Raw genomic sequence first — 12,525 nt, forward strand, 5'->3', positions numbered from 1 at the left:
ATATTGTTCAGAGCAGATTCTTTGAAAGTCAAAACGTGTCAAATCAAGTTATGTGGTGTCGGATGGAAACCTATTACTGTGTTTTTTTCTTCGAAGAAAGATCATCTTCTTACACTTACATTAGTATTTATGAACATTAAATTAACCTAGAATACAGTAGCTCTATGCGTCATTTGAAGTGCTTTTTTAAATAATATATAATCGGCCTTCCTTTTTCTTATACGATGTATATGTATATGTATGTATATATATACTTAATGGAGTATAAATCAAATTACTTATTCCAAATGCACCTTCTTAGTATCATCCCAATGTTATTTTCAAATATTTCGTAGAATCCTACATTATCATCATTCCTGCATTCACACTGTATCAACAGTTTAACAAAAGTGCCATGACCTTGACAGCTAAATAAATTAAAAATAACAGCGACAAAGACTATACAACAAATCAATTCTATATTAGCAACTTTTTTTTTTTTTGATTTTAGTTGTAATAAATAGGGTCATCATCATTGTATACAACAACAACAACGATATGATAGATTTCAGATTTAAGATGGTATTTATTGGACAATCAATTTATTTAATTTTTTTTCCACGATAACATTAAACAGTAAAAAATTTCCTTTTTAAAACTAAAGCTTTCTTAAAGAGGCAGAAAATAAAATGCCTACTATTGCCTTGAATTACTTTAGAGTATATTTTTGTAACTTTGACGGTTGTGCTATTTTCGATGGCAGTAGGATTTATTTTACTTTTTATCAATGCTCTCTTTAATAGGGTTTAGGAAAAAGCAAAGATGAAGGGAAATAAACATATTTACGGCTTTATTTCTCGAGCATTGTCTGAATAGTGATTAGCTAATGATAGATTTGAAGCGTAACATTACTATAAAAGTCCTTTAGACTGGTTTTCATGTTTCTTTACCATTAATGTTTTTTTTTCTACCTAACAGTCTAAATTGTCCTTGTAATATTAGCCTCAGGCTTGTTTTTTTTTTTTTTTTTTTTTTTTTTTAAAGAAGCTATCTAACTTTCACTAGTATTTAATAAGTCAGTTCATTTTGTTATTTTTATGTTTATTTTTCACTGACACAGATGTTTATTTAATGTCTAAAAGATAATCCTTCAAAGTATAAACTGTGTAATCACATGCTCAATAAAAAAAAAAGTGGAGTTGCTATATTTTCTCACAAAGATGCCCTCCCCCCCTTTTTTTTTCGCTCTTCCTTTCTTTTCCTTTAATGTATCAGCAACAATATGAAATATTTATGGATAATATTTTTGAACCACCACCAGATTATAGAAGAATGAATACAGCAGCACTATCATCCCCTACTTATGATAGTAGTAATACATCAATAGAGAATGACGTTATTCCTCAGCATCCTTCTCGGTCGCCTCTTCATCATCAACCTTCATTAACTGAGATAGTTTATGAAGACTTGAACCGAAATAATGACATGAATGAAGTTGAAGGCAATGAGAGTATTTATTATGAGACTACTATGTCTACAATTAATAATGATACAAGTCAAATAGATAGCTGTAGTATTGCTACCTCGTCTTTATTTACCGCCATTGATGAATCAGACGATAATGACGAAAATGAACATGATAGTTCATCTAATAATAGTGACGCCTCTACTACAACGACCGAGAAACCTATAAAATTATCAAACATTAATGAATTAATGAAAGACTTAAATATTCAACATGATGAATGGGAAGGTATCATATATATATATTATATATAATGAAGCTTTATGTATAATAATAATACATAGATTATAGACCAAAGTATAAAGCATTAAATGATTCATATATCAATACAAAACATGGTAAAACTATTTGCAGTAAAAGTAAATATTTACTTAATTATTTATAATAGAAATTTACAAAGAAATATATACTACAATGCAAAAAATACATGAATTAGACGATGACTTTAGTAACGTCAAATTAAAAGTATTTCAATTCAATATGTTAGAAAAAGATTATAAAGAAATGACGAGACGACTATTATATCAATGTCAAGAATTAATAAAACAAAAAGAAGCATATAAAAACGATCATTTGATTACAACACTAAGAAAAAAAAGTAATCACACACCAGATATTACATAATATGTTAGGGATTTACTTTCCATATAAATAAATATATAAATATTTATTTAATATAGGTCAACAACAGAATAATAATGAAAAAATAAGATTAAATATTGGTGGAAATGTATTTGAGGTATTCCATTGATTTATACTCATGAAAAAAGATATTTACTTTAATTATTGTATGTAGACATCTTTAAGTACGTTACAACGTGACAGAAATAGTTTATTGGCTGCTATGTTTTCAGGTAGGCATCCAAATATGATGTCATCTTTGGAGGATGATGGATCCTATTTTATAGATCGAGATCCTTCCCATTTTCGATTTATATTAAATTATTTAAGAGATTTAAGGGTAATAATAATAAAATAAAAAAAGGTTTTTAAATCATGAATATAGTATTCAATAAATTTTTATTATCTAGATTCCACCTACTATTTTACAAGATTTAAAGATGTAAATAAAATATAACATTTATACTTTTTTTTTTTTTTTGTTACTCTATTTATGATGAAATTAACATTTCTATTTAGTCGTCAAGAACTATTACAAGAAGTATGTATCTATAAATTATATTTTCAGATATTCATTTTTTTTTTTTTTTTTGTATAGGCAAAATATTATCGAATAGAAGGACTTGTAAATTTGCTTCTTGAATAAGATGATCTCTTTTTTTTTAGTTACACAAGATATAAGTTTATAACCATAGCAACTCCCCTTTATGTTTTAATCGTTTTTTTAACCTCCAACCCCTTAATTTTGGCCCCTTCCTTTATGAATAGTTTAAATTTATCACTATTTATTATTATTGCTATTCTATCATTCACTATTTCTGCTCAGCAAAATAATAATTATAGAAATAAAGTAACTATTGGTCAGTAATATAACGAATACTAATACATTATATCCAACTATTAATGTCATTTTTTTTTATAGATGAGAATCATGGTTATGGATTTTCTGTTAAGTATTTTGATAATTATAAAGTAGTTGAAAATTTAATTACCAATGAAAAATATGCGCTTGTTTGCTGTAATCAGTCATTATCCAATTTTACATTTTCGGGATATCATGCAGTTGTAAATACACCATTGAATTATATTGGAGTTGAAAATGAATTAGAAGTTTTACCCTTTTTTGAGGTATTTATTATGTAATATATATTGTATATATTAAAATATACTAATTCTATTGTATACTGATTTATAAATAATATGTATGATAGCTTTTAGGTATAAGTGATAAAGTTAAATTAATTAATCCAAGTGCAAATATAACATCACCTTGTTTTAATGGAATTAATTCAACGACAATAACACCCGTCGAGGCTATTTTCACAACCAAGTCAACAACTACAGTAGGTGGTCTACCACACTATATTAGTATTTCCTCTGCAACCAGTGAAAACTTGACGCCTATTCAGGTACTATTATTATAAAAGTAGTTTATATATATATATATGGGTAACAAATGAATTCTTTATTTTAGCAATCAGCTTGGATTCTATTTATCGCACACTTTTTTGAAATTGAACAACGTGGATTAGATATTTTTACTTCAATTTCAGATAAATATCAATGCCATCAGTCTAATTTGAAGAAGGCAGGTACAAAAAAGATTGCATGGACTACATATGATGTTATAAAGAAAGTTTGGACATTGAATTATGATTTATATACAAGCAAATTAATTCAAGATGCAGGTAAAGAATAGATGATATTAGGATAAAAGCAAAGTATATTAAAAGTATTCATTATTATTATTTTTACTGTTTAGGATTTGAACTTATTGGAGTTAATAAAAGGACAACCAGCTTTCAAAATATAACCTTATTTCATAACCAGCTTCAAAATGTAGAATATATTATTGATAATACGGATTTTTTGAAATCAGAAATTTCTTATGCTGACTGGCTTTCTGCTATCGAATTGACACCTAACTCAAATAAGTATGACTTTTTGACTTTACAGAACGTATACCGTACAGATAATTTGATTAGTGCATCAGGATTTTCAGGTAAAAAAAAAAAAAAAAAAAAAAAAAAAAAAAAAAAAAAAAAAAAAAAAAAAAAAAAAAAGAGAGAGAGAGAATGAAAAGGAAAGAGGGTAACTCATACTTATATATATAGATTGGTCTATTCGTCATCATGCACGAGCGGATCTTGCTCTAGCAGATATAATACATATGGTTTATAGTACTTATGAACCTAGTTATAATATGACTTGGCTTCGTGCATTTGCACAAGCTGATGGTCCTAAGTTTATTACAAATGAAAGTTATCCTAGTTGTAGCGCAACAAGTCAAATGGAGCGATTAAATTTAAATAGGTGCACTTTACAACCCTTTCAACCAAATAAAACAAACAACGATGAAATAATATTAGAGAATCAAGAAGGAGGAAGTAAGAATAGTAGTCTATTATCATCCACAAGCAGTAAAGTGGGTGTAGCGATTGGTGTTGTAGTAGGAATAACAGCTATTGGCGTGATCAGTTTTTTTGCATATCAAAAACGAAGAGTAAATAGATTGAAGGGAAAGCAGGAAGGACGATTTTATAAAATGAACGATATTGGTTCTTCACCCTAAGTTTGCGAACTTTTTTATTTTATTTTTTACCGATAGTGATCATTATGATTGTAGTCGTCTTTATAACTAAGTCAATAGAAATAAACCATCATTTATTAAAGGATAAAGGGGTCATTTAAATAAAACGAGTGTATTGTGCCTCACAGCATCATATTTATTCTACATTCAGTTTTAATAATAGTTATTGTTAGAGTATTTGAGAATTAATAATAATTATACTATGTAATAATATCACATACATGATGATAATAATGGTAGCACGTGAATAGCTGGTATTGTAATAGATGGAATATCTACCGTGAATTAATATTGACTCGTTGCTTACCCCAAATATAATAATTTGTTATATTTTTAGTAACAACGACAGTTCAAGGAGAAAAAAGAATAAAAAAAATAGTTTATTGTATACATAATTATTCGGGCACCTTTTTGTTACTCCTGTTTTTTTTATCTATCCCTTTTGATATTACTACGATATGTCTACTTATAATGTATCATATGAGTACATGCATTGTTTCAACGCAATGGATGAGATTTCAGAGTCTGATCCTATGGAAATTGAAACGGTCTAAAATGACTTATACGGCCCTGTCGATTTGGAATGGCACTATTAGGGGCAGCCAGGAGTAAGCAAGAAGGTAGCGGAACCCGACATTAAGAAACTTATGGATTTAAGTAGCTATGAAGGCTTTCTTCGTAACATTTCTATGAGCACTGGAATACTAGAGGCACATGCTAACGAAAAGGAAGATAGTAGCTCAAAACTATTACCTGTTAAAGCGTCTACTGAGAAGATTTGAGGATCCTACAGATTCTATACTTCAGAGTAAATACAAGAGCTTCTTGGCCTTGCCATTGAGGGAGGGATTTCAGCAAGAAAGGTTGTAATGATAGTTGGCATTGTTGAGAGAGCAGTTCAGTATTATGTGAAGCTTTATAGAGATGATGAAGAGAAGCATTTTTTTGGTTTAAGAAAGTCTCGAACTATGGCATACTGACTTTCTCTATACTTTTTTATGGGGAAAAACCAGAAGTTATTCTCTGGCAGGCAAGGGAGTCATTACTTCAAGCTTTTCCTAAGATTAAATCGATTTCTCTTTTTAATCTTCACAAACATCTAGTCCAGCATGCCTCATTAACATTCAAAAGGCTGGAACGAATTGTAACTGCAAGAGCAACTCTTAACAATTTTAATCTACGCAAAGAAAGAGTTCTAGATTGGAGAGCAGATAAAAATACGGATTGGGAAAATAACTGCGTTTTTTATCAATGGGACAGGATAAAAGTGAGAAATACCTGCTAAGGCATTGCTTCCTTTGAACAGAGGCATCATTGTGACTAGAATGGGTGCTATCTGCGAAAAAGGGGTAATTGATTTAACCTTTCATAAACCAAAAGCTGTTCAGAAGAAGACTGCTGCTTTTAAGAAGAGAAAGAGGGGATATGGTAAAACGGAATATGTTGAGGTAAACGTTAGAGTTGGTGCATGTAGTGAGCATTTACTATAAATCTACATACTTGCTTCCTTAACTTATTATTTTTAAACCCTATTGAGTTGTTCTGATCAAAAGTCAAAGGAAGTATAAGGAGAGATTGTTTGACAATTGATGATAATTTGACTACTAGAATTATTGAGTCGGCTGGGAAGTTTTCGGTTAATGACTATGTCAATTGAATAATACATTTTTTTTCATTGAGCTAATACTTTAATTATATAAAATAAATACACCACCTGCAAAAAATAAAATAAAATAAAAAAATAAAATCACACGCAAAAAAATCCTCAAAAAATAAAAAGGTCAATATTTAATATACATTCTAAAATTTGAGGTTCTTTTTTTTATTACTATTATTACAATAATAATAAAGGGTATAAATATATTATAAATCCTTTCTTTTATAAATGTGATTTTTGTCCTTGTTGTTGATGAATATACCAAGCCATTTGATTTTCTTTAAGACTAAAACCGCACTTTTCATAAAATGGGACATTTTTAGTAGCACAATCCAAAATAACTAAGAAAAAAAAAGAGTCAAGTTAAGACTAAATCTAAATTTGAAAAATAAAAGGAAAAATTACCTTTGTAACAATCATTGACTTGACCAATATATTTTAATGCTTCAATGATTCTTAAACCCAATTTTTACCTTGATGAGAAGAATCGACAGCAATATCTTCAATATGACCTACGATACCATTTTTATGTATAAACTTATGTTCAATAAGAATAGTTCCAGTAGCAGCAATACGATTCTTCTTTTCATCTGTAATGGTCACAATGAAATCTATAGATTGCATTAATTTATGTGTAACTACTATTATTTAAATATGTTATTAATACATTACAAGTATCGTTATGTTTTTTCATAAACTGATATTGAGTATTCCAACTTTCAGAAGTATGTGAACCAACATCAGTTAAAACAGATAAGACATCTAAATAACCTCTATCAAAATCATTGGCTCGAAGTGGATTAAGTTTATATCCTTCAGGTAAATTTGACTGGACTTCTGGCGAAAGATATTTATCATCAAACAATCTATCTTCAATATTAATAAATTCTGCAATAGTAGAAGCAGCAGCAGTAGTAGTAGTAGTAGTAGTAGTCATTATAAGAGACGAAGGCATCTTTTCCTTTTCTTTTTTTTATTTTTTGCTCTTTTTTTTTTTTTTTTTTTTTTTTTTTTGTATGTGTATTTATATATTAACGTAATCCGCGGAAAACGTATAAAAAAGTTTTACATATTATCCTCGGAAATTGAACTAAATTTAAATTTCATATACCTATTTTTAGTCTCAGTTGTCGTTCTTCATCATCATCTTATTAAGGGCTTTCATAGTAGTCTCTAGTCTCTCCTTTGCTTACCCTTCTTTTCCTCCGTGAAATATGATATATTCAATAGAAGAGTTTTATTTATTGCTCTCTAATAACAATAGAAGTTGCTATGTACATAAAAATGATTTAATAGAAAATAAACAATTTGTTACTATGTTTACAGATTGTTTAAACTGAATTTATTCTTGTTAATAGTCTTTATTAAAAGATAAAAATAGAGGAACGAGTTTATTCAAATATATCGATAACGATGATGTTATACAAATAACCCTTTTAGCAAAATGACTTTCTTTTATGTCCAGTGTATACTTTATGATTAATTCTTCTCAGAAGTATTTTGTTTTTCAGAAAAGTCCTCTGATTATTCCGATCTGATAAAGATGATGTTTCAAGTATTATAAAACATGATTATTTACTACGCGCATCATAGATAAATATGAAAGTAGTAAGGGTAAATAGAGACCTTTTTTTTTTTCCTTCTTCTAATAATGGTCATCATCTATTATGTTACTACAACTGATTTTTTGAATAGTCTTTCTATTAGTTGAGTCTACGTCAAATAATTCATAAATAATGCATTAAATACATAACTCTGTCTATGCTCCTAATGATATAAAATCACAGCTTGTTCAGATAACATGATTCATGCTAGAGAATATATGTCTTCACAGGGATACAGTATAGACCATTATATTTATTTTAAGTAACAGTTGTCATAATATATCATTGTCTAATATAATAATCAAAAGATACAAATAATTATCTAAAGTATTGTATAATAATAAATAACTTGAAGTCACCAGAATAGTAGGATGCATTATTGAAATCTTTATAAAGTATATTTATAACTCAGAAGAACTAACCTACTACTGCTGCTGCTATTATTATTATTATCCTTTCATGGTTTAATTATTTTCTTTAGTACAAACAATATATGCCTTCTTTTAATCAATAAGTAGTTAATTTTATTAGTATTTATGGCTTACTACTAGTATCACTTTGCTTGTATTGCTTATTATTGTATATATAAATGACAACTACTTACTTTTCAAATCACTCCTATTATTTTAAAGAAAATAAAGACTATCTGTTTCCCAGAATGCAGTAATAAACAAGCTATTGCCATAATATTATACATTGTATTATCAGCGGAGAAGACTTTTTTTTTTTTTTTCTATTTCTCTCTCTCTTTTTTTTTATATATTTATTTTATTTTCTAGATAATACCCATATTACCTCCATATTGGTCTTTCTTTTTTATTTTCTTAAAACTTGTTATATATTATAAGAGCTTTTTTTTTTTTACTATATAGATAAATACATACATATTACATTTTCAAAAAAAAAAAAAAAAAAAAAAAAAAAAAAAAAAAATAGAATGTATCGCCTTCCTGACGAGATATTATTGCGTATTTTTACATTTCTTGTCAACGATGTTAAGCAATTAATAAGAATTAGTCAATTATCTAAACGCTTTTATAGGTATAAACACATTAAGTTTATCCATTCATAAAGTTGCTATATTCATTATTCCAAAAATATTAATATATACATGTAGAATAATTCAAGATCCCAAATTATGGTATTCAGCATTTCAATCAAGGTATCCTATTTGGGGTAATCAAGTAGCCTATGTTTCAAACTCAAAGCATTTAATTGATTGGAAAGACTTTGTTATTCATCTTATAAAGCAACAAAAGGCAACCCATGAATTTTCTTTTGAATTTGTTCAAGAACAGTTACAAAATCAAACTTCAGCAGGATTATTTAAAACTGGTCGTAAACGAAGAATAATGGATAACGATAATGGAATAACAACAGCTACGGATACCGCTATACCTACTTTATTACAAGACGAACATGAGGATGTTTCAATACCCTTTTGGATCCAAGATCCATTAGTAGTAGATATTGATCGTATTAGTAAAACAGGTATTGTGGCAACTGGCAAACATCGACGACGTATCAACAACTATGGCCACCTTCATTCAGAACATAAAATTTTATTCTGGGAATACCCTTCATGGAGATTGATTCGAACATTTCATTTGAATTTAAGTCCATCCGCATTAACATGTCAAATTATTGGTATTCAAACAATTCGAATGCCCAATACTAACGGAAAGGGAACACAAAAAGTGAGATTCTTTTCGTTAGCTGTTGGTCAAGCTTTAATGAATGGTATGGATGCAAATGATGGGAATGAAGATAGAGTGGATGTCTGGAAGGCCTTGTTTATATATCGGCTATTTCAAGATGGCTCTACTCAATGCGTTGCACATATCAAGATTGCTGATTTATTCTTAGGACGAGAGGTCTTTTTATTTTCTGATACATCTTGGTGTCAATTAAGTGATGGTGATCTTCATGACGACTTGACCACAACTTCTTCTAATAGCTCATCTAAATTGAAGGATTGGTTGAGAATTGTTTCCCCTGAAAATGTTGACTTTAATCCTCGTTTTACTGTATTTTTGATAGCAATGGGACCTATCTTTGAGCGTATTACAGGATGTGTGCAAATGGCTCGATTTGATATTCGTGGACAGCATAATATACTAGACCCTTCATTAGTACCTGTCATCTGGGATGATCTCAGTCACAGCTTAAAGCCCTTTATGATAAAAGAGGATAACTATACAAGGACTGAAAAAGGAGAAGAATGGTTTTCCTATAAACAACCAACAGAAATGATGCATTCCATTCGCTTAGGTATGAATGTCAGCTGTATGATTCATTTTAGATATCCTCCCGAGTTGAATCATTTGATTTGTACAGGAAGTTATTCAGATGACGAATTATCGATTTATGATTGGCGTTTTGGTATCAAAGTAGGAGTTTTACCTTGGAAGACAGTTTTAGTTAACAATGAAGATAATGATTCTGATTTTTTTACAAATCCATCATCATTAACAGAATTACACAATAATAATACTTTAGTCACGCAACCGCCCCGACATATACCTTTCGTAAGAAGAAGAAGTCTACAGCAACCAATGATACATGCATTAAATAACGCAGTGGAAGAGGAAAGGCAGTTTATTATAGACTTCAACAATGGTCATAACGAACTTTTGATACCTGATGAAGAAGAAGATAATGATGATGATGACGATGACAACGACGACGACGACGACGACGACGACGACGACGATGATGATGACGACGATGATGATGATGATAATTTAGGGACATTAATAGATGTTCGTCCTTGGGGATTAGAATGTACACTTGTTTTACCTCCTTATTGGTCAACAGTAGATAAAAATAATACTATTAACTCATTAGCTGAATATGGATTCCGCTTGATTGCTGTCGGTGATAATAGAAATGATAATACAAAGGATAAATTAGAGATTAAAGTATGGGATATATCTTATTTACTACGAGTCAAATGGAATCCATTGGCATCAAATAATGATAACTATGATCAACATAATGAGGACTATAACAGTAGTTTAATGTTTGAGTTATCACAAAAATTTTCATGGTGGCCAAGGCGTACAACAGAACTTTCACGATTAGCCATGAATATGGTAGGGCAACCCTTACATATAGTATCAACAAATATGTCTTCACGTTTTATGAGAAGAAGACGACAGATAGAGGCAGCAGCAAGAGCAAAATCTGCTCGATTACCTTATTCTCCACCTGACGGATTTCAATCCATGATTTTAGCACATACATTTGATAAAGATAGTTATCAGCAACGAGATATCATGCCTGTAAAATATACCGCTTATAACGTTTTATATACTTCATTGTTTCTTTTGACCGAAGATGGAAAAATGACAGTTATGGATATAGAAAGTGGTGAAATCACAGGAACTGTGGATAACGTGGCTGCGACGGCTTCTTCTATTGCTAGCAATAATAATAATAGTAATCATACTGTTTCAAGCCGTGTGAAAGGAATAGATGTAAATGTTATTGGTGGGAAAGAGGTAGTTGTTACTAGTAGAGAAGGCTTATTAAGAGGAACAGTGTTCTAATTATCCTTATGTATTTTATAATGTTGTAAATAATAAATATGTATAATCAATATTTATATATCTATATAAAGAAAAATAGAAACATAGTAATAACATTTTAATACGTTATAATAAGTCATTCAATATGAATTCTTTTTTTTTCTTTTAATTATACATTACACTACTTTACAAGTAATATGCATATATTTTATAAATATAACATTTGTCCAGACTACTATATGAAGATTAAGTAGGTACAACAATCAATTGGCTACGTATATATAATAATTGTAATAGAGAGATTTTCCTTTTTATTACAGTTAAAATCAATCAATCTACTACATCAATACCTTATCAGCTTGATAGCTAAACGTTATTACTATTATTGTTATATATCTTTTTTAAAATAGTACTATATGATCGTCAAAACGACCTTTGATGTATTCTTTGACTTGTAACGTACTACGAAAAAAATAAAAAATGCTCTTACTAGATAGGAAGGTCCCACCGAGAATCGAACTCGGATCACCGGATTCAAAGACCGATATGATAACCATTACACCATGGAACCCTTTGATATTTACGAATTTGATAGATAAAATATGATCAATATGAAGTAATTTTTGCCGGAATATCACGTGACTATCCGGTAATTTCTTCCTCCCAGACGTCGGACATGGTATATATTTGCTAGTAAAAAAAATGTAACACCTGCTTATATTTCTATAGCTAGAAGGAGACATTATACAAAGAGATTATAGCTATATGAAGCTTATTTATAATGTGAATAATATATATAAAAATATATATCTTATACCAATGATATTGTTTATTACAACTTAAGATGTTAATGTAATTTATTATTATTTTATATAATAGTTATTGTTTTGAAAAAAAAAAAAAGCCTACAGTAACTAAATGGGACATTGAAAAATTAAATATGGATAACTAGAGTAATTATGTATAGCATTGATAAAGAACCATTTAATGCCATATATTATTATTAATGCTATTACTGC

The 12,525-nt window shown here is 29.1% G+C and overlaps 4 protein-coding genes and 1 non-coding gene across 5 annotated transcripts; 3 read left to right on the forward strand and 2 right to left on the reverse strand.

Annotated features, from left to right (window-relative positions):
- Window positions 1-1,245: 1,245 nt before the first annotated feature.
- BX663DRAFT_551878 (uncharacterized protein) lies at window positions 1,246-4,697 on the forward strand (the record flags this gene model as incomplete). The annotated part of the gene is made up of 14 exons (XM_051531320.1): window positions 1,246-1,732; window positions 1,789-1,842; window positions 1,893-2,102; window positions 2,185-2,243; window positions 2,301-2,465; window positions 2,536-2,567; window positions 2,645-2,666; window positions 2,724-2,750; window positions 2,952-2,985; window positions 3,048-3,253; window positions 3,337-3,534; window positions 3,600-3,813; window positions 3,888-4,127; window positions 4,240-4,697. The coding sequence occupies 14 exons, from the start codon at window positions 1,246-1,248 to the stop codon at window positions 4,695-4,697; spliced, it is 2,406 nt and encodes an 801-aa protein (XP_051383007.1).
- A 465-nt stretch (window positions 4,698-5,162) lies between these two features.
- On the forward strand, window positions 5,163-5,497 carry BX663DRAFT_561091 (uncharacterized protein; the record flags this gene model as incomplete). The annotated part of the gene is made up of 2 exons (XM_051531915.1): window positions 5,163-5,263; window positions 5,312-5,497. The coding sequence occupies exons 1-2, from the start codon at window positions 5,174-5,176 to the stop codon at window positions 5,495-5,497; spliced, it is 276 nt and encodes a 91-aa protein (XP_051383008.1). The 5' UTR covers window positions 5,163-5,173.
- Window positions 5,498-6,497: 1,000 nt separating this feature from the next.
- Window positions 6,498-7,354, reverse strand: BX663DRAFT_509275 (uncharacterized protein). Its single transcript, XM_051527595.1, has 4 exons — window positions 7,045-7,354; window positions 6,846-6,983; window positions 6,778-6,816; window positions 6,498-6,713 (listed from the first exon to the last, which is right to left on the reverse strand). Exons 1-4 carry the CDS (start codon window positions 7,325-7,327, stop codon window positions 6,595-6,597), a joined length of 579 nt encoding a protein of 192 aa, XP_051383009.1. The 5' UTR covers window positions 7,328-7,354; the 3' UTR covers window positions 6,498-6,594.
- A 1,560-nt stretch (window positions 7,355-8,914) lies between these two features.
- BX663DRAFT_509285 (uncharacterized protein) lies at window positions 8,915-11,591 on the forward strand. Its single transcript, XM_051527596.1, has 2 exons — window positions 8,915-9,017; window positions 9,094-11,591. Exon 2 carries the CDS (start codon window positions 9,329-9,331, stop codon window positions 11,525-11,527), a length of 2,199 nt encoding a protein of 732 aa, XP_051383010.1. The 5' UTR covers window positions 8,915-9,017; window positions 9,094-9,328; the 3' UTR covers window positions 11,528-11,591.
- A 414-nt stretch (window positions 11,592-12,005) lies between these two features.
- BX663DRAFT_t78 lies at window positions 12,006-12,077 on the reverse strand. Its single transcript has one exon. It is a non-coding gene; the product is annotated as a tRNA-Gln (tRNA).
- Window positions 12,078-12,525: the final 448 nt, after the last annotated feature.

This window comes from Cokeromyces recurvatus (genome assembly GCF_025118155.1).
Source record: "Cokeromyces recurvatus strain NRRL 2243 chromosome Unknown BX663scaffold_12, whole genome shotgun sequence".
Lineage (NCBI taxonomy): Eukaryota > Fungi > Mucoromycota > Mucoromycetes > Mucorales > Mucoraceae > Cokeromyces > Cokeromyces recurvatus.

Coding starts and splice junctions, on each gene's coding strand:
- BX663DRAFT_509275 (XM_051527595.1), bottom strand. CDS start 7,327: ATGCCTTCGTCTCTTATAATGACTACTACTACTACTACTACTACTGCT. Junction 6,817..6,845: donor TGTCGATTCTTCTCATCAAG/GTAAAAATTGGG, acceptor GAATCATTGAAG/CATTAAAATATATTGGTCAA. Junction 6,714..6,777: donor AGTCAATGATTGTTACAAAG/GTAATTTTTCCT, acceptor TTTTTTTCTTAG/TTATTTTGGATTGTGCTACT.
- BX663DRAFT_509285 (XM_051527596.1), top strand. CDS start 9,329: ATGGATAACGATAATGGAATAACAACAGCTACGGATACCGCTATACCT.